Consider the following 27489-nt stretch of genomic DNA (forward strand, 5'->3'; position numbering starts at 1 on the left):
TGATAACGTGATTTGATAGTAGGTGCCATGTCTTACAGGTACCTTTTATGCAGGTATTTCTGCACTGCATTAAATGAAAGACATCTTTTAGGTGTGAGCGAACATGCCATTTTTCAGGTCATTCTGTCAGAATATTGCTGTTTATTACTGCTGTAATGTAAATTCAGAGTGCTTATAGGAGGTCAGCATCAACTAGTATCATTTTATGTTGATCATAATAATAAATACAGTTTGGTTGGTATCTCCCCCCCCCCCCCCAAGTTAGATTTATTTCTACATTCACACTACCAATAAACAGAAATGTTTATATGTTGCTTGAAAAAGCTGAATATTGTGATATTATCAATCAGTTATGAAACACATGTTAATCCTTTTAAAAGGCCATACATTAAACTGCATTTACAATTGTTATATTTTTGATTGAATCATAAGTGTTGTAAACCTGCCTACCAGTAAATTGCAATATAAATTTCTGTGTTTTGTTGCCAGACATGTGCATAGTATATAAAATATAAACTGACCAGCTCCCTGTTCATTGTTTTCTGTATCAGCCTTTACTGTTAATATTCATGGCTGGAAACCCAGGCACCAGCATATGATATGCTAAGTGCCCGGGTTATCTGTGGTATGTTTCAGCAAACCATAGTAGCATTAACAATTCTAGGTCTTGACAACAGCATGTTTCTATAAACGTATCATTGTTAATATTTAAAGTCGTCATGCCTTTTGGGGAGCTTTTAGTGCAATTATATTAAAGCAAAGCTATTATAATCATTTACCCATATGAAGATCCATCACCTAATTATTATTGTATTTCACTTGTGTTAGTTGTAAGATATTTTAGCTGGTTTTCATGTAAAATGACCATGAGTCATTGCTATACTGATTCAGTGTGAGCTGTCGTATACAAGGCTCTTTTATGATATGAATCCTAAAATTATAAGAAACATACCAAAAATATTTTGACTTTTATTTGTAGTATCCCAGCAACAATGCAACAAAACAGTTCCTACAAGTGGAATCAAGTTATTGTCCCATTAAGTGCAACATGTTTTACATTTACATTTGTGTATCTTTATGAAATGTTTGAAATTAAAAATAAATGGTATTCTTCCATGTTACTGAGCTCATGTGTGGCAGTCTCTTGAATTCTGGCATGTTCAAATAGATAAGGAGCTTGATGAACATATTCAAAACAACAATACAAATGTACTGTGTACAGTAACATTTTATTAGAAAAAGTTTACAAGAAACCTGTTCTTGCCAATGCCAATAACATGGCTAAAACTCATAACCGTATAAGCTGCCCTGTAACAAGAATGACTCAACTTTTAAAACAAACTTATAGATCTCATACAGTCTTGTTATGCATCAGTATACATCAGTGACTTACTGTAAAGATCATGAACACTGGCTATTGTGGTATCACATATTCCTTCAGTGTCATCTATGGTATAGAAATAAAAACAAGTGTGAATGGTTGAGAACATACATGCATACAAATAAAAATGCATAATTTCTGCCAGTAACAAGACATTTTTTCAGGTGTTAAGATTAATACTATATCTGAGAACATGACAATTTGGCATTACAAAAGGATGCCTGAATAATCACAGCACTTGACCACTGCACTGAACTGTACAGTGTTTATTTATGATCTCAGTAATCAATAACCGTCTTCAAAACAGACTGAATCCTTTAAGCAGCTTGAATCAATTTGATGGATGAATAACAGGTATGCTTAGAAACAATATGACATTAAGAAAATACTGGAATTTTAAAAAAATATTTTCACCAACTTTAAATGGAACCTTTGTAATCAACAACAAATGCCAAACTTTGATACCTTAACCTACCTTAACTAAAAATTGCATATACTGTAAAGCAAAATATTTTCAGACATGACAAATGCTAAAGTATAAAATTGTACTTATTCCTTTTACAATACAGTGTTGAATAACAGCATTACTTTTACATTATAACTATGTTCAGTTTTAGCCCTGACCTAATAAGAAAATACAATCTGAATGAATTAGTCTTACTACTAATTACTTACAAAAGTATTTGACTGTGCTGAACTCTCACACCACACATGGTGCATTAAAGAAAGTTTAAGAGCAGTTTAATTATAGTTTATAGATCTTTAGTATTCTTTCTTCATGCTTTTGCTGAAGGTTTCTGTCTTACAGCTGGAAAGCTTGGATTTGGTGAAGACAGCTCTGGATATGGTAGTAAACAGTGTACCCGTTCGTTTTGTTTTGTGACTGTATCATGTAAAACTCAAAATGATAAAAGAAAATGAAATATTAGCCAAAACTGGACTTCTAACAGAGATGAGAAACTTCTCTCTAATTAAAAAAAGTATACTGTATAAGTTCAAAATACATAAAAATACAAATTCCTAACATCTCTTTACAGTTATGCTCTAGTCTGAATGAGCAGTTCAAATGTAGCGCATTGCTGTGAAAGTCTAAACAATGTCCATCACCCAGACATTACTTTCAAGAACTGCATTAAATTCAGAACGAAAATCTGGGAAGTTGTCATAGCTGTTAGCTAGCTGCAGAACATTCCCACACGTGTGTCCGACTGGTCTTCTTGTAAACTCTGTCATATCTTGAAATTCCACATAAATACTGTTTGTTACTATAAGGTCAGATCCAGTGCAGAAACGCATAAATTTCTGAAGTTTAATGTTATCCAGCTCTCTGATGAATCTTTTGAGATGATTTTTCACTTCTTTTTGTTGTGGAGTCAAATCCACAGCAAATTTCAGTAGCTGGCACACTTTTTTTGAAGTTGGTTGCAGTTCAGAGAATAACTTGGTCAGTGCCTCCGGACTGAGGGAGATATGGGGGTCGATGATCTCCCTCCAGCAGTCAATAACAAACATTGGTTTTTGGACAAGCTCTTTGTGTGCTATTTCATCAAGGATTGTGGGAAGAGTCTCAGCAGTGATTCTTTTTCTACAGCCATAACTGTCCAGAACTTCCACAAGATCATCCAAGTCAACTGCAGAGAAATTTTTTACTGCTTCCATCAAAACATCACATTCTTGGCTGCTGACAAACTGTAGAAAGTGTGCTTTAAGATCACTGTAAACACCACTGAAAAGCACTTGTTCCAGAAAAGGGATTGCAAGTTTATTTGGAAAATACTGACATTCTTGGTAACCTTTCAAGAGTATTCGCCCAACTGCCTTCCATTTTTCAGCAGGAAAATCATGGCGAATGAATGGCACTTTAACTGTTGCACCTAGGGTGCATCGCTCATAAAATTCATGCCAGAAGCATGTGAGTACATCTCTTAGTATTCCTGATCCAGTGCCTGGTTCTTCTGTGTTGTCTGGAAGTATGCGCTTCACATTCAGTGTTTTGCTCAAAATCTCCTCATCAGAGAAAGCAGTAATCATGTCACGTAAAGTGTCAGTATGACGTATGGTGATTGTTATTACGTTCTCTGAATTAGGTGGACTGAGGGGTACAAGAAAACCCTCATAGACTAATGTGTCTTCTGTATCTTCTTCAGCATCAAAAATTGGACCAAAAGTAATTTCTGGATCATCTAAAATTTCTGAACCAGCGATGACTTCATCAAAATTACCCCTGACTTCCCCCACTTGCAATGGATTAATATCACTGCCACTGCTTTCTGAGACAAACACCACTTCAGATGTCTCGCTGGCATCTTTTTCAGGATCTTTTGGTTTTGTTGCAATGTAGAAGCGTAACATTGTCAGTCTCGCTGCCTCATACATATTGCCAATAGACTGGCAGGTATCATCAGTAAGGTAGTTCTGTTTAAAGTCCCAAACCTCAAACTCAAAATCTGTTTCACATCCCTTAGGAGATATGCCATCAGGAAAAAAAAGTTTCTTTCCTTCCTGAAGAATATCTTTTAATCCAGCATCAGTGGCCATTTGAATTTTTCTAGTGCCACCTCCCTGCTTCGCTCTCACCTGTTTGGCTATTTTTCCATCACTATGGATCCATCCTATCTCAACATTTCGTGTTGCTTTTTGCTTCTTTGTCTGTCTTATTCCTGCATCTGTATGTGAGGTGTTCTCCTTTGGACTTTCTTTTCTGGTTTTCATTTTCTCACGAAGTTTTTGCAGAAGTCCTAGTTTTCTTTTTGACAGTGGTTGCTTGCTTTTGCAGAAATTGAAGAGGGCAATTCGGTCTCCATACGAGGGAATGTAGTTTGCCAAAGTTGCGTCATCCATCAGTGCTATGACGTCACAGTCAATCTGCACACAAGAAGAAAGAAAAGACAGTCATTTTCTGCAACATTTACACTGCAAAGCAATATTACGGTTAAGCCTCTTAGGTCACCGCTAATGGCAGTAGGAGAGTACTGACTGTAGTTATCAGGAAAGCTATCTAGTTTATGCAGGGCGAAACACAATAATGAAAGAAGCAAACTAATGCATAGCCTTTCAGTAAATAGTAAATCCTAATCTGTATTTAAAAAAAGGCAGGACTTGATTGGTTATAATGTAGGTAGTACGTCTTCTAAGGATGTTCTACGGCACTGTGGTGGCGTCTGCTGTCTTTTATGTTGTGGTCTGCTGGAGTGGTGGAATGGCAGAGAGGGACAGGGGGAAACTTAACAAACTGGTCGGGAGGGCCAGCTTTAGCGGTCCGCTAAAGTCCACTGAGCAGACTGGGGAGGAGAGGATGTTGTCTAAGCTAGCATCCACCATGGACAACACCTCCACGCCCTCTGCATGAGACTGTACGAACACTGAGCAGCTCGATCAGCAGTAGACTTTTGTGTACACGCTTGTGTACATATCTCTGTACATTTTTATCTGTACATATGAATGTTACTTATGTATGTAGGACTATAACGCAGAGTCATAAATACACAGTCCATTTAGTCATTTAAGCAAAGGTATTACACATAGAACACAAAGTAACATTGCAAATCATCTTTGGCACAACATCGGGATTATTTCGTTATTGATTTATTTATTTTTGTGTTTATGCGAACAATATGCCTGATTTGCGACTTTCTGCACTTCTATTGGTTGTGCGAACAAACGTCACGTCACTCCGAGGTCAAAGTTCAACGCGGCAGCGCTCCTCAGCCAGCACTTTTTATTTTATTGTTCTATAAAAAAAAACAAAACCCAAATACTGTATTAAGTTTATTTTTTACCGGTAGTGAACTATAGTGCAGCCTACCATTTCCACACGTAGGCGTTAAGTGCACTGGGCAGCTCAGAGTATAAGATATGATTTCCTTCTTGAGCTGACATACATTACACAGTGCAGGAGAACGATGACGTCATTCTGACATTATAAACAGTTAACAGTTTGCTCATTTCTTCCGACGCTGTACCACTAACGTATACACAGTTACATGCACTACATTAGTTTGTGTTAGCTAACATGTTGTGAGGGGATCGTCAGTATGAACCGGGGCTGTGTATGAACGCCACCCATTTTTCTGAGTGAAATATCCGCATAAACATTCATTACAGTTTCTCTCCTCCGCTGTACTAAGTGTAACCTACTGCCAATATCAAATATATCAGTGATATTGGCAGGCGGCTAGCATCTGTAACACAGCTCCGCTTAACTGCCTTGAAAAACTCTGAAATAGTAGAACAATAAAATAAAATGCAACGAACCCATCTGGGATGATCCTGCGATCAACAACAGTTAAAACGTCAATTCACCTAGTATACTGTAACATCGTGAAACACGTTCATTCCTATATAACATTATAAGCTAACAAGCATGCTAACAGCTAACCGTAACTGTACCGTAACTGTTTTCCTGTAAAAATAAGAGACACCAAAGTATCTCTCTTTTTTTACTCACCTTCTGCTCTTCCATTAATAAAATAGCATCTTCGGGGACCCCTCGGCCACGCAAAAAATCACTTATATCCACCATATTTAGTGAATTAGTTCTCCACCTGCCAAACTGGACACATCGCTGTCACTGAAGCTGGAAGCCTGCAGGTGCCCACCTCAAAATTCTGAGATTAAAGTCAGAATTCTGAGAAAAAAGTCAGAATTCTGACTTTAATCTCAGAATTCTGAGAAAAAAGTCAGAATTCTGAGATTAAAGTCAGAATTCTGACTTTAATCTCAGAATTCTGAGAATAAAGTCAGAATTCTGAGATTAAAGTCAGAATTCTGAGAAAAAAGTCAGAATTCTGACTTTAATCTCAGAATTCTGAGAATAAAGTCAGAATTCTGAGATTAAAGTCAGAATTCTGAGATTAAAGTCAGAATTCTGAGAAAAAAGTCAGAATTCTGACTTTAATCTCAGAATTCTGAGAATAAAGTCAGAATTCTGAGATTAAAGTCAGAATTCTGAGATTAAAGTCAGAATTTTTTTTTTTTTTTTCCAGTGGCCCTAATCCTCTTCCGTAGTAGTTACATCGTGAGGGTTTACAAACTGCGCTTTAAAGTGAACAGTGGTGATAAAGACTGAGAGAGGCCGACAGTGATCACTGACTGTTTTTAGGTTCTTTTCATGAGATTAAATAGAACAAGATACAAAGCATTAAAACTAGTCCTGACAGCGTTAACATGTGCATTGACCAGGATTAACGTGATTAAAATCTTTAACCCCTTTAACCCATCTCGAGGGCAGAATGGACAAACATCCTGAAATACGCTGACAGAAGCATTTCAGGGATTTTTAATCACTGTGCACTCCAGATAGGTTAATTGTGGTTAATGCGTTAACACTGGGAACACTAATTAAAACGTGAAAAACACAACAGCGTTGATAAATGCAGAGTAGTTTGGACCCAGAAGCAGGGTTTATCAGGTCATTACTTAAAGATTGGAAGTCCTACCTGCTGCAAATGTTTTAATGCAGTACAGTTGTTATTGTCACTTGTGACATCCTGTTTATGACAGTTAAAATACATAACATTCATATAAGAAATAAAATTGTCTCGTGTAACCTGTATGTGGTGTTAAATAGACAGTGTTGGGGAGTAATGGAATACATGTACTAGCGTTACATATTTAAAATACAAAATATGAGTAACTGTATTCTGTTACAGTTACTGTTTAAAAAGGTGGTATTTAGAATACAGTTACTTTGCTGAAATAAATGGTCTTTTCCTGTTTCATGTGTTATACTATGCCCTCTGTAGTTTTGGTAATTCCACGCCAGTGGAAACCCAAACAAAATACACATTAAGAGGCTCTAATGCCTGTGTCTCAACTCTATTTGCAGCAAAATGACGCGAGGAAATTTTTTTTTTTAATTATTGTTCAAAAACTGATTTAATATGAAGGCAATAGGCAGAGTGTTACAGGCATAGCTCTAAATAATGTAGCCTCATGGACAGTGTAGTCCGTGCTGCAGGGAGAATGGACTACCATACCCATTATGTGTCTGTGAGCGAGGGAGGGAGAAAAAGGAAAAGTATGAGTTGTCACCGAGCAGAAACGGGAGCTGGAAGCATGTAAATATAATAATAACCACAGCAGCCAAGAAGAGTGCCTGACGAGCCCAGTTGTAAGTAAGCTATTAAGACTCGACTGTACACTGTTTGTGTTTTCCTCTGAAACAATACGAGGGCATGTATTGTGTAATCTGTAGTGGAATACAGTTTAAAAGTAACCTTCACAACACTGTAAATGGGCCTATACTACTGTACTTTAATATCAGTCATAAGGATGGTACTACAAGAGTTCTTCATATTTCTTCATATTTTATGAGGTGGTACTCATTGTGAGAAGTTTGAGAATCACTGCCTTACGACATTTATTTATTTATTTATGTTTTTATTATTTCTATTTAACCAGGGAAAGGGTTAAAAACAAGTGATAGTGGGAACATTTTTTGTCTCTTTTGTAGACCTTGAAACTGTTTTTTTGTTTTTGTTTTTGCTTTCTTCAAGGCAGTCCAGAAACACACTCATCTTTTACCTTCCACTTTCACTATATTTCTAAACCACTTTAAAACAACATAACAGCTGACCAAGGTGCTGTAAAAGAAAACAAGAATTAAGCAATAAATCAGTACAGCTACATATAAAGAGTAAAAGTTTCAGACAGATAACAACTCACACTGGGTTAAAAGTCAAGGAGAAAAGAAGCGATGGAGCCTGTCGGACCTCCAGAGGAAGCTCAATCCACATTTTAGGAGCCAAAGCTGCAAAGGCTCTGAACTTTGCCATATTTTGTTACATTACAGCCACAAACATGAATCAATTTCACTGGAATTCCACGTGAAAGACCAATACAAAGTGGTGTACACGTGAGAAGTGGAATGAAAATCATACATGATTCCAAACATTTTTTACAAATAAATAACTGCAAAGTGGGGTGTGCGTAATTATTCAGCCCCCTTTGGTCTGAGTGCAGTCAGTTGCCCATAGACATTGCCTGATGAGTGCTAAGGATTAAACAGAGTGCACCTGTGTGTAATCTAATGTCAGTACAAATACAGCTGCTCTGTGACGGCCTCAGAGGTTGTCTAAGAGAATATTGGGAGCAACAACACCATGAAGTCCAAAGAACACACCAGACAGGTCAGGGATAAAGTTATTGAGAAATGTAAAGCAGGCTTAGGCTACACAAAGATTTCCCAAGCCTTGAACATCCCACGGAGCACTGTTCAAGCGATCATTCAGAAATGGATGGAGTATGGCACAACTGTAAACCTACCAAGACAAGGCCGTCCACCTAAACTCACAGGCCGAACAAGGAGAGCGCTGATCAGAAATGCAGCCAAGAGGCCCATGGTGACTCTGGACGAGCTGCAGGGATCTACAGCTCAGGTGGGGGAATCTGTCCATAGGACAACTATTAGTCGTGCACTGCACAAAGTTGGCCTTTATGGAAGAGTGGCAAGAAGAAAGCCATTGTTAACAGGAAACCATAAGAAATGATTATTGGGTTTTCTCTGTATTATTGTATTGTATTGAGTCTTTATCTTACAACATAAAACACCTGGATGTGATTGCTGTTGTGATTGTAAAGTAAAAGTTTAAGTGACATGAACTGTTTTAATTTCCTTCTGCCATCAGCTGAGCTGCAGCATTAGACAGCTTCCTCATAGTTTCACACATGTATGAAGCAGCCTCACCCTGACAGCTCATCACTTCCTGTCCTGTGATTGGCTGAGCTTCAGGCCTTCTCTCAGTCAAACTGGAAACAGGGATTGAGACAGTGTGAGGGTTTGTGGAGTGCCACAGTGCTGTAATGAATACTGTAGTGGAAGAAGTTCTTTCACACTCTTCATCCTGGAGCTGCTTTATGTCCATGATCTGCATGGAAACACATCTATGGAGAGGAAATCCAGCTGCTGAGGGGCACATCTGCATCATTGTAGCTACAGTGGTCCGGGTGAGGCCGCAGCAGCCGCCTTCAACTGGAGCGCTTGGGCGTGAAACTACAAGGAAAGCCGACGTCCTCCTCTTTCCTCAGAAGTGATCTGTGGCCGGCCGGACTTCATTCCACAGATGTGCTTTAACAAAGAGTGAAGCTGGATGGACGTTGTCAGAGCTTTTTCCCATACCAGTCACCAGCAGCTCTCGCTTCTGTCTGAACAGGCTTAGCAGCATCATTCATTGGAGTCAGCATAGAGTGTGGAGACATCTAGTGGTTGTGGAGAGAAGTACGATCAGAGCTCTGCTGGTAAATGTTGTTACTGTAAGATCAATCATGGAGCTCTGTGATTGGTGGATTTAAAGCATACATGTCACCACTCCACCCTCCAAACATTAATGATTTCTCCTGGTGAACAGATGCAGTAATCACCAACAGTGAATTGGAGCCTCTGCAGATGTCAGTGAGCAAAACAAGATTAATGATCTGTGATAAATATTACTGTTAGATATGGTTGCTGCTGACCGCTGCAGCTTGGTTTTTTGGTTTTTGTTTTTTTTTTAATATAAGGAGTCATCTAAGTAATTCTGCTTAATCTTTTCCATTTTTAGGTAAACTCTCATTAGTCCAAAACTGGTGACAAAACTGCCTGGAAACTAAAACCAACAGTTTACAGTACCTGCCCTCATACTGGTGCACTGCTGCTACACTGCAGACTGTGTCATATGACCCTGTAAACTACAGTTAATGAGAACACTGACCCTACAATAATTACACCTGCAGATGGCTAATTTACATTTTTATGCACATGTAAATATGTAGATACCCTCCATAACTTTCAGTGTTTCTGTTAATTTTGGGTGGGCCACATTAATGTTTAATTATTATCTTACACTGACACAGGTTCCGTGAAAGCTTTGATAGGTTCCTTCACTCTCCTCCCTCCCTGATGTATTTCCTCTTCCTGGAACAAAAAAAAAAAAAAGATTCTGCCAGCAGAGATGTTCAAACTGAAGGTGTGTTTGAGTGCAGCGACATGTGTTTTGACCGGTCAGCTGTTATCTTTGGATTTAGATTTGGACGGATTAAAGCTTCAGCTATTTCAGGCTGAAACTGGTGAATGTAGGCGAACTGCCACAGGCTGTTCTGACACAGTTAAAGCTGACACTGGGATTTTGTGGGTTTAAGAGTGTTACCAGGAAAACTGGAAATTGATGAAAGCTGAATTTTATTTTTAACAGGCTGAAAGCAGAATAAATGTAACTGTTCAGCTCCGGTCAGTTTAGTTTAGTTTTAAACTAAAGAGCCTTCATCAGGACATTTAATGACCAGTTTCTGACACGTCAACATTTAGCCACTACACATACAGAAACCTGTTTCCCACATAACATTCCAACAGGGAAAACTGAAAAACCCCTGAAGGATCCGGGGTGCAACGCCACGAACACTCTGTACAACAACCACGTTAACCATTTAACCCATATATTCAAACTATCTGTCACCATATATTTAGGTCTAGTATTATCCACTTATATCACAAGTCGGCGCCACTTGTTGTGTGAGCTCCTGTTGGCCCACACAGTTTGTGAGATTTAATAATTAGGATTAACATGAAACGTTTGGCCTATTGTAATAAGTCAAAACATCAGGTTAATCAAAGTTGGCCCTGCTGAAGATGCACCTGGAACTCTCTTTTTCTACTAAGTAGCTGGCCTTACACCTGTTATTACTTGAACTTCTAAATTCCTTTTGGCCATCCAACTCCAAGATGACCTAATGAAATTTTGGATGACAAGGTGTGTGAAGAGTGCCCAGAAATTATGTAAGACAAGTGCCAAAAATGTGTAAATTCAACATGTTGGTTACAGTAAAACATTGACAAACACATTTAGTCAATAATTGTTATAATACCGACATTTGTAAAATTGGGAAAATACCTATAGTTTAAACTTAAATGACTAAAAGACAAGGAGTCAAAAGTTAAAAGCTTGCTAGAGGAGGGTTACGGAATCTTATAGAAGTAGGGTCAGAAATAGGGGTGGGTTTTTATAATCGATTTACCGATTAAAATCGATTCTGGCTTGGATAACGTAAAAATCTAAAAAATTTTATAAAATCCCAGGCCAGTAAAATCACCCTCATGTTTTTCTGTGTTTTATCTTCAGCTGCTTTGACACAAAGGCATCTGCTGTGACACTCACACCTTTGATAAAGTCTTGCGTGTGTCAGCTTCCTTTTTATTGATACAAAAATATGTAAATATACTGATCTGAATTATAATATTTCTGACTGTCAAAATTTCCCAGATTCAAATCGAATTGAATCGAATTAAATCGAATCGTGGATCAAATCGATTTGGGACCTTGTGAATCGGAATTGAATCGATTCTAGAAATCAGTGACGATACCCAGCCCTAGTCAGAAATGTCCCCATCAGCTCTTTCTGTCTGTGCTTAAGGCTCTAGACCCCAGAGTTTGTTTCGCTTGCTTTGACATGTTTTGCTGTTCATATGACTCGGTTTAATAAACTTTGTTTCAAGAATTGTACACTTTTTCCAGACGACCTTTGAGCGATTTGATTTTAATTGGATCTAAAAGAACAAAAAAGAAAAGAAAGGTGAATCTCCACATCATCAGGTGGTTAAGGTTATTTGGCTTGCTGGCTTCAAAATTTTTGACACAACATCGTAAAAATTTAAAAACACTTCATGGCAACTGTGCTCATTAAACTGATGTCATGCAGTTCATCTGCTCACCGGATGAGGGTCAAAAAATAATCATCAATGAAGAGATCAAGGAGTTCCTTTGATTTAAAAACTGATCCAAAGCAGCTGTTTTTATAGAATGACAGAAACATGATAGATGCTGAATGCCTTTAATAGTTTATACACTAAGTACTATTGGATGTCCACTTATTCAGCCATGATGGAAAAATCCAATTAAGAAAGAAATCAAACATTTGGATTCATTTTAATGAGCTAAGACTTGTTGAAAATGCAGAGGAGCTGGTTGTGAACTGAGCTTCAGAGAAACATAACATACTGATATTCACTGTGAAGCTTTGAGTGGAAAAAGACAAAAACATGTGAATCCTGGAATAATGGGAGCTTCCATCTTTAAAGGACTGAAGAGGAAGAAGTTCACAAGGAATCATTTAGAACAGTTTAAAACATCAACTGATTGAATCCATGAATTTGAAAATATGTTTCTGAGAGAAAGTGATAGGTTTATGTTACAAACCCATTTGCTGGAACGTTCAAGACAATACAACTACACAGCAAAAAGCACCAAGCAGGCAAAGTTCTTTATGTTACTCATGCATGAGGGAGGCCTGCCTGGAGCCAAGTGTCGTTCCACCCACTTGACCTCCGTCAGACTCTCAGCCAGGTTCCCCATAGGACTCCTTTCATTGTGGTTACATGAATATGCATAGGTTCATTAACATATGACGTTTCATATAGGTATACATGTGGACAAAGAATACCTTGTCTGTGTGGGTCGTGTGTGTGTGGTCAGAGTGTGATCCCATAAACGACTTCCCTAAACCTGCTGGTCTGGAAGTCCAGCAGTTCATCTAAACAAAAGGCACTTCGACTAAAACAGATATAGATATGCAAATCCTACCATAAAACAATAAAAGAAGGTACGACCTCTCCCATGCTCCCAGGATGTAGGTGTGAATGCCAGAACACGCTGGAATGCACACGTCTTTGCAGACTCCTAAGGATCACACATCCTATCACTACACACTCGATTATACACCTCTAAGCATATATGGCTAAATATTTCCCAACACAAATGACAATAATAAAATATAAATCCAACAGAAAGAGACAGACATGTACAGACTGAAGTATCTGTTCAGCAGTCAGTGTTTCTCTAACAGGAGACACTCTTTACACTCAACTCAGCTCAAGGACACTGAGGAATCGTAGCCAAATGCAAATCCAGGATAAAGAGTTTCAGTGAATGTGGTGTTGAAGGTGTGGAGGTGGATCAGAGTGTCAGAGGAGACTCTGTAGAAGGACAGAGTGCCAGCAGGACAGTCCACATACACTGCTACTTTGTTAGAAACTGAGTAGGAGGAGGAGGAGGAGATAGATGTTTGTCTGTTATTATGACAGACAGAACAAGGACCATAACCTGAGCACCTCAGACTCCAGGAATGAGCATTGTATCCAAGCACACAGTCAATACCCTTTCCTTTCCTTATTATTCTTCTGTAACTCACAGATATATAAACTTTTCCTTTCCACTTGACCTCCCAGTAACAGCGACCAGTCAGACCATTTCTACACAGCAGCTGTGGATGCCAATCAAATCTGTCTGGATGATCAGAATATGAAAAAGTCTCCCACACGCGTGTCACCTTCATGTCGTTGTCAGACAGTTGGAGCCATCTGTGTACTGTGTTTGTGTCGACTGTGAGTTGACAGGAATCTGATGAGAGAACAAACACAATCCAGCTGCAGTTATTGATCCATCATCTGTTCATTGACACTTTGATGATGACTCCTGACATCAGAGATGTGAATGAATGATGTGACAGTTTGAAGATGGTTGAATGTGTGCTGCTTTGTTTTCATGGATTGCATTAAAAACACACTTACACTTCCTCAAACCTGGTTTCAACCATTGGACTCCAGCAGGCTCCACCCTGAAAGGAGGAGGGGGGTCAGACCAGCACAGTCTCTTTCAGCATGCACACATGGACATTACATCGCTCTCATACACATACTGTTACACACCGATAAAGGAACAGGACAACATTTTCACAAGTACACTTCAATCAATATGCGGATCAATCTGCTGATGATTTGGACTGATCCTGGATCTGTCAGTACACCACTGTATTGAATGAAATATGACTGATTCAAACTGTGACCTTCATTATCTTTATATTCCTCTTCTGTTTAGCTGGAAAGGCCCCCCCCCCCCCAGCTTTGCGGCCAGCTGTTTTTCTCATCTTGGTGTCAGTGTGGTTACTGTACATGACCTCTGAGTGCAGCGTTGTTTTCATGCGTTTTAATGCTACCTGAAACCTGTTCATCCTTCTGTCAGAGTCACTGACTGTCATTGTGACTGTGGACATACAACATCTGAAACACAAGTAACATGGCTGACACTTTATTACGTACACAGGGGCCACTTTCACAATGACTTAAACTAGCCACTTGAATGAAAAATGGGCTGTTAGGTCAGTTTCATGATGAACCCATTTATCAATGGTCCTCGGTTAGCTCTGAGAACAATTAAAATGTGCATATTAATGATCAAGAAATTGACTTCATAGCCCATTGTTCACCAGTGGTACTAGTTTCACGCATAAATTTACTATTTATAAGGTTGGGGAGACGAAATCTGCAGTCAGCTCAGACTGAAGAAGTCACTTGGATGAGTGACGAAACGTTTCTCCCACTGAAAACGCTCATCCAGATTAACACAATCAAATTTTTGGGATTTCCTTACCTGGATGATGAGCATGCATCAAGAAAAACTCAGGAAGTGAGTGAAGGACACAAGAACTGTTTCCATCTCTTCCTCCTCTATCAGACATTCTCGTCATACCTGAGTGTGTCCAGAGAACGTAATTCCTGTTGTCCAGCCGACAGCAGCTTCATTCCTGAGTCTCCTGGATGATTGTAGCTCAGGTCCAGCTCTCTCAGATGGGAGGGGTTGGCGATCAGAGCTGAGACCAGAGAAGTACAGCCTTCCTCTGCGATCAGACAGCCTGACAGACTGCAGACACACAAAACAATAATCAATGTGTCAACAATTTTCTGGATGACTGATACAATAACATTATCCATTTCCACCCATGAAATTTAAGTATTAGGATTAAAAGCAGGGGAGTGGAGAAGAAAGAGGGGGTGAGCTGTCAACTGATCGCCACCTGGTAGTCAGTTGGATCAGATGGCACGGAAGGATGCTGGACAGATCTGGCACACCTACACCTATAATGATGTTGCACTAACAACACCTGGAAGAGGCCCCAGTCCACGAGATCTTCAAACCACACCTCTGACTGAGCTTCTGAGGGAGACTGGGGACATGGAGTCCAAATGGATGATGTTCAACACGTCCATTGCCAAAGCTGCTGCGCTGAGCTGCAGCCACAAGGCAGTTGGCACCTGTCAAGGTGGTAACCCCGAATCAAATGTTGGACACTGAAGGAGGAGTCCTATCGGACTTGTTTAGTCTGTGGGACTACCGAAGCAGCTGGTAGGTAACGACAGGTCAAGTGGAACTCAGCTTGGGCAGTGGCTGAAGCATTACCAAAAAATAAATAAATTTAAAAATAAATAAATAAATAAATAAAACATCGGGTGTAGACTTCGGAGAGGCCACGGAAAAAGACTTTTGGGCTGCCTCAAAGAAAGAAGTTCTGGCAAGTCATCATGCGACTCAGGAGGAAAAAGCGGTGTCCTACCTGCACTGTGTATAGTGCGGGTGGAGCGCTGCTGACTGAGAACATTGTCAGGCGGTGGAAGGAATACTTCGAGGACCTCCTTAATCCTCCTGGTGTGTCTTTCATGGAGGAAGGGCAGTTAACAACTCTGTGGTGGGAGAACCCCTGGGGGTGCATGAGGTCCGCTCCGAGTTCCTGAAGGCTTTGGATGTTGTGGTGCTGTCTTGGTTGACATGCCTCTACAATGTTTCGTGGAGATCAGGGTATCTCTGGATTGACAGGCCAGGGTGGTGGTACCAATCTTTAACAAGGGGGACTGGACGGTGTGTTCCAGCTATACGGGGAATCAGACTCCTCAGCCTCCCTGGGAAAGTCTATGCCAGGGTGCTGTGAAGGAGAGTTTGTCTGTTAGTCGAACCTTGGATAGAGAAGGAACAACACTGTTTTGATCCTCATCGTGGAACACTGGACCAGCTCTTTATCCTCTCAGGGATCATTGAGGGTGCATGGGAGTTTGCCCAACCAGTTTCAGAATCTCATCTCTGCTTCTCACAGATTGGAACGGTTCACAGCTGAGTGTAAAGTGGTGGGAATAAGAATCAGCACCTCCCAATCTGAGGCCATGATCCTCAGCCTGAAAAAGAGGGAGTGCCCAATCTAGGTCAGCGACAAGTTCCTGCCCAAAGTGGAGGAATTTAAGTATCTCGAAGTCTTGTTCACGAGTTCACACACCTTCCCAACCAGAAACCTTTCTACCTGGTGCACTGATTCGTATTTATAGAATACCACAGTGGTTCTCAAACTTTTCACAGTGAGTACCACCTCATAAAATATATGGCTCTTGAAGTACCACCCTTATGACCGACATTAAAGGACAGTAGTATGAGGCCTATTTAACACCATATACAGTTTAGACGAGAGAAATTTATTTCCTATATGAACGTTATTCATTTTAACTGTCATAAACAATTCAATTCAATTTTATTTATATAGCGCCAAATCACAACAAAAGTCGCCTCAAGGCGCTTCATAGGTACAGAGAAAAACCCAACAATCATATGACCCCCTATGAGCAAGCACTTTGGCGACAGTGGGAAGGAAAAACTCCCTTTTAACAGGAAGAAACCTCCGGCAGAACCAGGCTCAGGGAGGGGCGGGGCTATCTGCTGCGACCGGTTGGGGTGAGAGAAGGAAGACAGGATAAAGACATGCTATGGAAGAGACACAGAGATTAATAACAGGCATGATTCAATGCAGAGAGGTCTACTAACACAGTAAGTGAGAAAGGTGACTGGAAAGGAAAAACTCAATGCATCATGGGAATCCCCCGGCAGCCTACGTCTATTGCAGCACAACTAAGGGAGGATTCAGGGTCACCTGGTCCAGCCCTAACTATATGCTTTAGCAAAAAGGAATTTTTTAAGCCTAATCTTAGAAGTAGAGATGGTGTCTGTCTCCCGAATCCAAACTGGAAGCTGGTTCCACAGAAGAGGGGCCTGAAAACTGAAGGCTCTCCCTCCCATTCTACTTTTAAATACTCTAGGAACAACAAGTAAGCCTGCAGTGCGAAAGCAAAGTGCTCTAATAGGGTGATATGGTACTACAAGGTCATTAAGATAAGAGGGGACCTGATTATTTAAGACCTTGTATGTGAGGAGCAGGATTTTGAATTCAGTTCTGGATTCAACAGGAAGTTAATGAAGGGAATGAAGGGAAGCTAAAACAGGGGAAATATGCTCTCTCTTTCTAGTCCCTGTCAGTACTCTTGCTGCAGCATTTTGGATTAATTTAAGGCTTTTCAGCGAGTTTTTAGGATATCCTGATAATAATGAATTACAGTAGTCCAGCCTGGAAGTAATAAATGCATGAACTAGTTTTTCAGCGTCACTCTGAGACAGGATATTTCTAATTTTAGAGATGTTGCGCAAATGGAAGAAAGCAGTCTTACATATTTGTTTAATACGTGCGTTGAAGGACATGTCCTGGTCAAAAATGACTCCAAGGTTCCTCACAGCATTACTGGAGGCCAAGGTAATGCCATCCAGAGTAAGAATCTGCTTAGATACCATATTTCTAAGATTTTCAGGGCCGAGTACAATAACCTCAGTTTTATCTGAATTAAGAAGCAGAAAGTTAGCAGCCATCCAGGTCTTTATGTCTTTAAGACATTCCTGCAGTTTAACTAATTGGTGTGTGTTACCTGGCTTCATGGATAGATAGAGCTGGGTGTATGATGAGCACAGCTGGGTGTAAAATGTATACTATGTCTTCTAAAGATGCTGCCTAAGGGAAGCATGTATAATGTAAACAGAATTGGTCCTAGCACTGAACCCTGTGGAACTCCATAATTGACCTTAGGGTGTGAAGAGGACTCTCCATTTACATGCACAAATTGGAGTCTATTAGATAGATATGACAAACCACTGCAGTGCAGTACCTGTAATACCTGAAGTATGTTCTAATCGCTCTAATAGGATATTATGATCAACAGTATCGAACGCTGCACTGAGGTCTAGCAGGACAAGCACAGAGATGAGTCCACTGTCAGAGGCCATAAGATCATTTGTAACCTTCACTAAAGCTGTTTCTGTGCTGTGATGAGCTCTGAAACCTGACTGAAACTCTTCAAATAAGCCATTCCTCTGCAGATGATCTGTTAGCTGTTTGACAACTACTCTTTCAAGGATTTTTGAAATGAAATGAAGGTTGGAGATTGGCCTATAATTAGCTAAGACAGCTGGGTCTAGAGATGGCTTTTTAAGTAAAGGTTTAACTACAGCCACCTTGAAGGCCTGTGGTACATAGCCGATTATTAGAGATAGGTTGATCATATTTAAGATCGAACAATTAATTAATGGCAGGACTTCTTTGAGCAGTTTTGTAGGAATGGGGTCTAAAAGACACGTTGATGGTTTGGAGGAAGTAATTATTGAAGTTAACTCAGAAAGATCAATTGGAGAAAAAGAGTCTAACTTAACATCAATGGTACTAAAAGTAGCTGTGGACGATATTACATCTGTGGGATGATTATTGGTAATTTTTTCTCTAATGATTAAAAATTTATTTGTGAAGAAGTTCATGAAGTCATTACTAGTTAACGTTAAAGGGATGGTTGGCTCAGTAGAGCTCTGACTTTTTGTCAGCCTGGCTACAGTGCTGAAGAGAAACCTGGGGTTGTTCTTATTTTCTTCAATCAGTGACGAATAGTAAGATGTTCTGGCTTTGCGGAGGGCTTTCTTATAAAGCAGCAAACTATTTCTCCAGGCTAAATGATGATCCTCTAAATTTGTGACACGTCATTTCCTCTCCAGCTAACAAGTTATCTGCTTTAGGTTACGTGTTTGAGAATTATACCATGGAGTCAGGTACTTCGGATTTGAGGCCTTAGTTTTCACAGGAGCTACAGTATCCAGAGTCGTACGTAGTGAGGAGGTAAAATTATTAACAAGATAATCGACCTCTGTTGGAGTAGCGTTCAGATAGCTGCTCTGCCCTGTGTTGGTACAGGGCATTGAAGATGATAACAGTGGGTGGATTATATTCTTAAACTTAGTTACAGCGCTTTCAGAAAGACATCTACTTTGATAAAGTCTACTCTCCACTGCTGTGTAATCAATTATTGTAAATGTTATCAGGAAAGGATCAGACAGGAGAGGGTTTTCAGGAAACACTGTTAAATGTTCAGTTTCTATGCCATATGTTAAAACAAGATCTAGAGTGTGATTAAAGTGGTGGGTGGGTTCTTTTACATTTTGAGAGAAGCCAATTGAGTCTAATAACAGATTAAATGCCATGTTGAGGCTGTCATTTTTAGCATCTACATGGATGTTAAAATCACCCATAATAATTATTTTATCTGAGCTGAGCACTAAATCAGATACAAAGTCTGAGAAATCAGACAGAAACTCTGTGTGAGGCCCAGGTGGACGATAGAAACCAGTCTTACTTGTTATCATCTGAGTTTTACAGCTGGGGTGGACGAGGCTAAGCATCAGGCTTTCAAATGAATTAAAAGTCTGTCTTGGTCTTTCGTTAATTAATAGGCTGGTGTGAAAAATTGCTGCCACACCGCCCCCTTATGGTGTTATTTTATTGTAAAAAAAAAAATAATTTGAGCGCACATAATTTTTGCAGGTGCAAGTGTTGCATTTTGAGGAGAATTTTATTTTGAGCGAACAAAAGCTAAATTTGAGTTAACAAAATTCATTGCTTCGTGCAAAAAATGTATTTCAGTGTTTGCTATTATCCACACACACACACACACACACACACACACACACACACACACAATAGCAGCCCCTCTCGCTCAGTTCGAAAACAATTAGAGCACTTATGCAAATATGTGATGTCTTGATAAATCAACCAGATATTTGAAGTTTACACGGCACCATTCTCGCATGAAAATATCTTAAAAGTTTATTTTGTGACCCAGAAAGAGTAATATTTCAAACTCCGCCACTGCCTTGTTTGAGTTTTGGATGAAATGGATTCTGGAATATTGCATTTCGTCATTTCCAACTGATTGGACACCAAAACAGCCCATCAGATTTTTTTGGATCCAAGTCTGTGATTGAGTGGGTTTTTTTTTTTTTTTGGGTACAAATATAACTGTGTACAGAAAGAGTTGAGTGCGCACGGGCAGAAATGTTGAGAGCGCAAGCAACACATTGCGAGCAAGCACAAATGCAAAAACTAAGCGAGAGGGGCTGCTATTATGTGTGTGTATGGATAATAGTAAACACTGAAATACATTTTTGGCATACAGCAATGAATTTTGTTCACTCAAATTTAGCTTTTCTTCGCTCAAAATAAATTTCTCCTCAAAATGCAACACTTGCACCTGCAAATTTTTTTTTTATGTGCGCTCAAATTTTTAGTTAGTTAGTTAGTACATGACTGATATTAAGTCATGTACTAACAGAGTTAAAGGAGAGAACTCTAATATTTAATAATCCACATTTCACGGTTTTACTCTTTGGTTCAGATGTGGATGCTCTATTGTTCTTTCTTTGTGATTTTTTATGTTTAAGTTGTTTTTTGCTGGTTTTTAGCTTGCTTTTTGTCTGTTTGGGAGCTGACACAGTCTTTACGGAGATGGGGTTTGGGGGGGGGTAACAGGAGGAGAGAAGCTGCAGAGAGGTGTGTAAGCACACATCGTTTTTTGGACACCACTCAGACAGCCAGCAATTTAAGGAGAACATGCGGCTAAACATGTCACTCCTGGTCTGATTGGGGAGGGGACCAGAGAAAACTACACAGTTCGACATTGTTTTGGCAAAGTTACACACCGATTCAATATTGATTTTAGTGACCTCCAATTGGCGTAACTGGGTGTCATTACTGCCGACGTGAATTATGATTTTACTGAATTTACGTTTACCCTTAGCCAGCAGTTTTAAATCTCCCTCAATGTCGCCTGCTCTGGCCCCTGGAAGACAATTGACTATGGTTGCCGGTGTCTCTAGCTTCACATGTCTGAGAACAGAATCACCAATTACCAGAGTTTGACCCCCGGCGGGTGTGTCGCCGACTGGGGAAAAACGGTTAGACACATAAACAGGTTGGTGGTGTACCTGGGGCTTCTGTTTAAGACTATGTTTCCTCCTCACCGTCACCCAGTCATCCTCTTTCCCCAACTGCTCGGGGGCTGCTGGGGAAAAGCTAGCGGGGCCTACGCTACTTTCAGCTGCACCAGCTACAGGGGCCTGGTTAACTATGGGTGTATCAAGTGTGCAAAGCAGAGTCTCCAATTCAGTAATCCTGGCCTCCAGAGCTGCAAATATGCTACATTTGTTACAGGTATCATTACTGCTAAAGGAGGCCGAGGAGTAACTAAACATATCACACAAAGTGCAGGAAGGACAGGTGAAGAGGCCATGCTGCTACCGAGATGGCTACGACCTAAGCTAAGCTAAGCTAACGAATCAGTAGAGAGACTGAGTGAATACTTTGGCAATAAATTAAGTGGGTATTGAAGCAGATGTTTTTTTTCTCTCACTCCCTCTATTTTTCTCTTCCTCTCCTTCTGTCAACTTTCTCCCCAACTCGTATTCTTCTTTTCCATCCCCCTTTCATGTCTGCTCAGTTTGTAATTCAAACATTTATTACATTTATTATTACATTTATTTAAAAAAAACAAAAACAAAGAAACCTTAGATAAAATGTTAACTTAGCTTTTTGTATAACAGATATAAATCACATTTCAAATGATCATCTGTGGAAAGATTTGAATCCTGACCTGAGAGTTTCAAGGTTACATTGTGAACTCCGCAGTGCAGCAGACAGAAGCTTTACACCCAAATCCTGCAGGTTATTGTTACTCAGGTTTAGCTCTTTCAGACTTGAGGACTGAGAGCTAAGAACTAAGGACAGATCTTCACAACTTTCCTCTGACAAGAAACAGCTACGCAGTCTGAAACATCATAGAGAACACAAACAACATCTGTGTTAAAGTGCAATAATAGTGCAGTGAGAAGTCATGAAATGATAAAACACATAGATGAAGTTTACTGAATTAGCTACAATTATTGGTTATTTTTGGCTACTGATGAAAATCAATAATATAATATTGTTGATCTTACCTGAGTGTTTCTAGTGTACACTGTGAAGTCTTTATTCCTACAGACAGAAGCTTCATTCCTGAATCCTGCACCTCAGAATTACTCAGGTCCAGCTCTCTCAGACTAGAGGACTGGGAGCTGAGAACTGAGCACAGAGTTTCACAAATTCCCTCTGAGAACTTACAGCCCATTAGCCTTAAACCCCCCCCCCCACAAAAAACAAAAACAAAAAACAAACAAACACTAGTGTTAAAATGTTGTCAGCATGGAGTTATTGCCAATATTTAACCCTGTTTTTCTTAAGAATACTTCAGGAAACCTTATAAGATGCAACAGTAAATGGATGAGCTTAATCAAATTTTGAGAAAAAAAAAAATTTCTTGCTCTGACCTCAGAGTAATCAGCTTGCAGTTTAGATTCTGCAGTCCAGCAGAAAGAGTTTCAGAGCTACTCTCCACGAGGTTACTAAGACTCAGGCTGAAAATTAAAAGATGAACGATGAAAAACTCATTTTATTAATCAGTGTGTGCTAAGAAGCTACTACATCTTGCAATATATTTTAAAGAGTCCTTATTGCCTGGGATTAAACAGGTTAGAAATGTGACAGTTTCACTTAGAAATAAGTGTTTGTTAGTATTTCTCATTGTGATCTACATTTATAACTGTTTAATTTGTCAGCTGAACAAAAAAAACAAAAACAAAACAAAAAGCTGAATATACTGACCTCAAAGTATTCAGTTTACAACATGGACTCCCCAAAGTTGCGGACAGAAGCTTCACACCTGAATCATCCAAGCTGTTGATACTCAGGTCCAGCTCTCTCAGACTAGAGGACTTGAAACTGAGTACTGAAGTCAGAGCTTCACAGCCTGTCATTGACAGCTCACAGACACTCAGCCTACAAAATAAAGAAGCATGAAATCTGTGACATTTGTTAAACACAGACAAGAAAAACACATGTTGCACAGACAAAAGTCATGGTTAACTAAAAATGGAGGGGGAGGGCGAGAGAGACAGCGAGAGAGCGAGAGAGAGAGAGAGAGAAATAGAAGTGAAGGAGGATAGAGAAAGAGAAGACTGAAAATCTACTTGACCACCTGCTGAAAACAAACAAACAAACAAACAAACAACAAAAAACAGCAGCGAAACCATAGAAACAACCAACATACAACAAAAGTAACTGTAAATAATAAATGTTACTGAGCAGCACACTATACTAATAATGCGCGATATGTTTAGAGGCAGCAGACAACCAAGATAGTGCGTTTCTGTGAGTACTTGTTTGTACACCTGTGTGTCAGCACACTTGTATTCTTAGGGTGGAACAGCCCTGCCCCCCAGGACATGAAGCAGGTATGGAGGACACCTGGGCCCCAGACATCCAGAGCTGCCCCCCCCCCCCCCCGAGCTCAAGAACCGAAGGAGGACCACCGAAGGGACAATCATGCCACCCACCCACTGCAGAGACGAGCCCGCAGACTCCACTGGCAGCCGGCCACGCCAGAGCAGACCAAGCCCTGGGCCAAGAGAACTGAGGACCCTCCACACCCCGGAAGAGGTTCAACAGAGCCATGGGTTTAGACCATGCCAAGCAGCTGTCAGGAGTGAGACAGTACATACCAAAGAACCCAGCCCTGGACACCAAGAACCACTAATGCACCAGCAGTGGAGCGTGGTGGTCGTGGGGGGGGCATAGGTCCCTACACTTGGGGGGTACACGGTGCCCAGGCCTGAGCCCATCCAGACTGGGCACCCCATGCATGCACTCACCCACAACCCCGGCAACAACCGGCCAGGACCCAAGCCCACCCAGGACCCACCAAGGAACCGCGCAGCTACCAGGCATAGGACTGACGTAGGAGCCTGAAAGGATTTTCTTATTTTGATATAATGTATAGTGGACATGCTTGGTGTTGGCAGCTGAATTATTCTGGATAGACACACTGAATCAGGTTGAAGAGAAATAATAATGCTCCACCAAGAACACTTATGAAATTTCTCAACCCAGTCTTCCCTGACTAGGTGGAGAAAGGCATTTTCTAAGAATCCGTCAGTGAGATTTTTCTTCCATTTCACAACAGGAACCCAAAGGCAACATATGGAATATTATTCAGTTTGTTAGCAGCTGCAGAACCTGGGCATACAATAAAGAATAATAATAACATAGAAAAAAGTGAGCTCGCATCTAACCAAGGAGTGGACTGATGGACCAGCACACATCACAGTGTTTATATTTGTTAATTGCACAATTGTGCTATTAACAAATTGTAATTGTAACTAAGGATGGGTACTGGTATGGTTCTGACATAAACAGTAGTAACCAGACCGAAAAGCAGGGCACATTTTGGTGCTTTATTTCAGTGCTTTTTTTTCCCTGCAATGTCATACACTTTGGATTCTAGCCAATCATTTTACCTTTCCAAGGATAGTAGGCGGGCCCAGGTACATACGTTCTTTTAGACCAGAGCTACAGATTAAAAATGCCCAAGGCGAAGCGGTCAAAAGTCTGGCTGAACCTCACAGCAAAAGATGCAAACTCAGCAGCCTGCAACAAGTGCTTTAAGGTGATACTGTGTAAACGAGCCAACACCTCAAATCTGATGAAACACCTGGCGACGCATAGCGTTTTTTAAAAAGCCGAGAAATGCACCATATTTGATAGCTTGCTGCGAGACCTCACACCGAGCACATCTACTGCAGGTGTGGTGCCTGTTATCGGACCTGGAGTTAGCAACATCCCCCAAGAACCCGAAGAGGAGAGTCCTGGCCCCTAGCCTTGCCAGTGTAGCAGAAACTTCATTGTTCATGGTGAACTGCGTTGCCACCAGGGTGCGACGTTCAGTTTAAAGCCACAATTTTCTCACTGAAGCATCATAAAGGACTGATGGTAATATTCACCGCTTTTGAGGTTGCCACGATGAACCTGTGAAAATCAGTACAACAAAGTGAAAGACATGACAATTCCTGTTGCCACTAGGTGGCGCTCTGCGTATTCCTGACAATGGGCACATCAATCTATTCAGGGCAGGTCTGACATCATGCCTGTAAAGTCTGGTACTGATCAGATTGGATTTCATTGAGTTATACTAATTTCTTTCTCCATGGCGAGACATCAATATTCGCCATGCTGCTGGGGTCACACCCTTTCGCGAAAAGTTACAGTTTCACTGTAAGCCAAGACCAACTCCTTAAGGCTTTCCTGGAGAAATTTGAGGCTGCAGATGTCAACCATAACAATACTGTACACCAAAGTGTAAAACATGACATTTCCTGTTCCCACTAGGTGGCGCTGTCCCTGGTGTCAAATATGGCAGTTGAAATATGTTCAGGGGTGGAGCCTTATCATATGTGTGCTCTTTGGTCCAGATCGGACAATGTATGACAGAATGAGAGGCATTAAGATTGTCATGGCGAGTCATCGAAATTCGCCGTGGCGCCACGGCCTCACCGTATCCCGAAAACTCAAAAGCTCCGCAATTTAACATGGCCCAGGTGTGTAGTTGACACACCAAACATGAAGCTTATACAATCAAACCCCAAGGAGGAGTTCGTGGCATGGAAATGGCAAAATTAGAGCCAAAATGTCACCTTCACTTCTAAATTGCGGACTTCCTGTTGGGTTTGCGTCAATGGTCCCACTGACTTTTTTGTTTGTCTTGGCATGATACACATCTGTGCCAGATTTCATACATGTAGCTCAAACTATGTGTTCGTAGGGCTGCATTTAACAAGGCATAGGTGGTGCTCTAGAGCCATTTCCCAGTGATCATATGTAAAACCATTAAAATACGAAATTTTTCACCAGACCTGGCATGTGTGCAAAATTTCATGAGTTTTTGAGCATGTTAAAGCCCTCAAAAAGGCAACTGATTTCAATGAAAAATAATAATAACAATAATAATAATAATAATAATAATAAAAAACAGAGCAGATACAATAGGGCCTTCGCACTCTCAGTGCTCGGGCCCTAAAAAAAAATAAAAAAAATAAAAAAAACAGCTAAACATGAGAGGTTTTAGGACAAAGTTTGTGTTCTCCATTCTTTAAGCACCGGTTCGAGCACCGTTTAAGCACCGGCACCGTTTCAAAAGTACCGGTTTGGCACTGGTATCGGATAAAACCTAAACAATACTCATCCCTAATTGTAACTAGAATAAATATTTAAAAAAAAAATAAATAAAAGCCTGATTACATATTGACTCACAGAGCTTTGTGGGAGACTTTGATCACTGGCAGCAGCCCCAGAAGAGCCTCCTCTGAAGCAGAATATTTCTTCAGGTCAAACACATCCAGATCTTTTTCTGATGACAGTAAGATGAAGGTCAGAGCTGACCACTGAGCAGGAGACACTTTATCTGTGGACAGACTTCCTGATCTCAGGGACTGTTGGACCTCCTCCACTAAAGAACGGTCATTCAGTTCATTCAGACAGTGGAACAGATTTATGCTTTTCTCTGCAGACAGATTGTTACTGAGCTTCTCCTTGATGTACTGAACCGTTTCCTGATTGGTCAGCGAGCTACTTCCTGTCTGTGTGAGCAGGCCTCGCAGGAGAGTCTGATTGGTCTGCAGTGAAAGACCCAGGAGGAAGCGGAGGAACAAGTCCAGGTGTCCATTTGGACTCTGTAAGGCCTTGTCCACAGCAATCTGGTAGAAGTGTGTCTCTGAAGATTCTTTAGTTTCACACTTCTTTGAGGTCATTTTTTGTTCTTCCAGCAGATTGAGTCCAGAGTTGACGAAGGTCAGATGGACATGAAGAGCAGCCAGAAACTCCTGAACACTCAGATGGATGAAGCAGAACACCTTGTCCTGGTACAGCCCACTCTCCTCTTTAAAGATCAGTGTGAACACTCCTGAGTACACTGAGGCTGCTCTGATATCGATGTCACACTCTGTCAGGTCTGATTCATAGAAGATCAGGTTTCCTTTCTGCAGCTGATCAAAAGCCAGTTTTCCCAGAAACGCAATCATCTTCCTGCTCTCTGGACTCCAGTGTGGATCTGTCTCAGCTCCTCCATCATACTTGACCTTCTTCACTTTGGCCTGAACCACCAGGAAGTGGATGTACATCTCAGTCAGGGTCTTGGGCAGCTGTCCTCCCTCTCTGCTTTTCAGCTCATCCTCCAGAACTGTAGCAGTGATCCAGCAGAAGACTGGGATGTGGCACATGATGTGGAGGCTTTGTGATGTCTTGATGTGGGAGATGATCCT

At 40.6% G+C, this 27489-nt stretch overlaps 2 protein-coding genes and 1 long non-coding RNA gene across 3 annotated transcripts; all 3 read right to left on the minus strand.

Moving 5' to 3' along the window:
* Window positions 1-1210: 1210 nt before the first annotated feature.
* LOC109201467 (uncharacterized) lies at window positions 1211-6073 on the minus strand. Its single transcript, XM_019357136.2, has 2 exons — window positions 5829-6073; window positions 1211-4246 (listed from the first exon to the last, which is right to left on the minus strand). The coding sequence occupies exons 1-2, from the start codon at window positions 5901-5903 to the stop codon at window positions 2471-2473; spliced, it is 1851 nt and encodes a 616-aa protein (XP_019212681.1). The 5' UTR covers window positions 5904-6073; the 3' UTR covers window positions 1211-2470.
* Window positions 6074-13552: 7479 nt separating this feature from the next.
* On the minus strand, window positions 13553-14088 carry LOC112846518 (uncharacterized). Its single transcript, XR_003219522.1, has 2 exons — window positions 13920-14088; window positions 13553-13749 (listed from the first exon to the last, which is right to left on the minus strand). It is a non-coding gene; the product is annotated as an uncharacterized LOC112846518 (long non-coding RNA).
* An 8864-nt stretch (window positions 14089-22952) lies between these two features.
* On the minus strand, window positions 22953-27024 carry LOC112846013 (NLR family CARD domain-containing protein 3-like). Its single transcript, XM_025905217.1, has 3 exons — window positions 26483-27024; window positions 23048-23176; window positions 22953-22956 (listed from the first exon to the last, which is right to left on the minus strand). The coding sequence occupies exons 1-3, from the start codon at window positions 26977-26979 to the stop codon at window positions 22953-22955; spliced, it is 630 nt and encodes a 209-aa protein (XP_025761002.1). The 5' UTR covers window positions 26980-27024.
* Between the last annotated feature and the right edge of the window lie 465 nt (window positions 27025-27489).

Source organism: Oreochromis niloticus, linkage group LG3 (genome assembly GCF_001858045.2).
Source record: "Oreochromis niloticus isolate F11D_XX linkage group LG3, O_niloticus_UMD_NMBU, whole genome shotgun sequence".
Classification (NCBI taxonomy): Eukaryota; Metazoa; Chordata; class Actinopteri; order Cichliformes; family Cichlidae; genus Oreochromis; species Oreochromis niloticus.

Excerpts from the sequence above, each read along its gene's own strand:
- LOC109201467 (XM_019357136.2), bottom strand. The coding sequence starts at position 5,903 with ATGGTGGATATAAGTGATTTTTTGCGTGGCCGAGGGGTCCCCGAAGAT. Across the intron at positions 4,247-5,828 it reads TATTAATGGAAGAGCAGAAG|ATTGACTGTGACGTCATAGC; the intron begins GTGAGTAAAAAA and ends TCTTGTGTGCAG.
- LOC112846013 (XM_025905217.1), bottom strand. The coding sequence starts at position 26,979 with ATGACCTCAAAGAAGTGTGAAACTAAAGAATCTTCAGAGACACACTTC. Across the intron at positions 23,177-26,482 it reads AAAGTCTCCCACAAAGCTCT|GCTGAGTGTCTGTGAGCTGT; the intron begins GTGAGTCAATAT and ends TTTATTTTGTAG.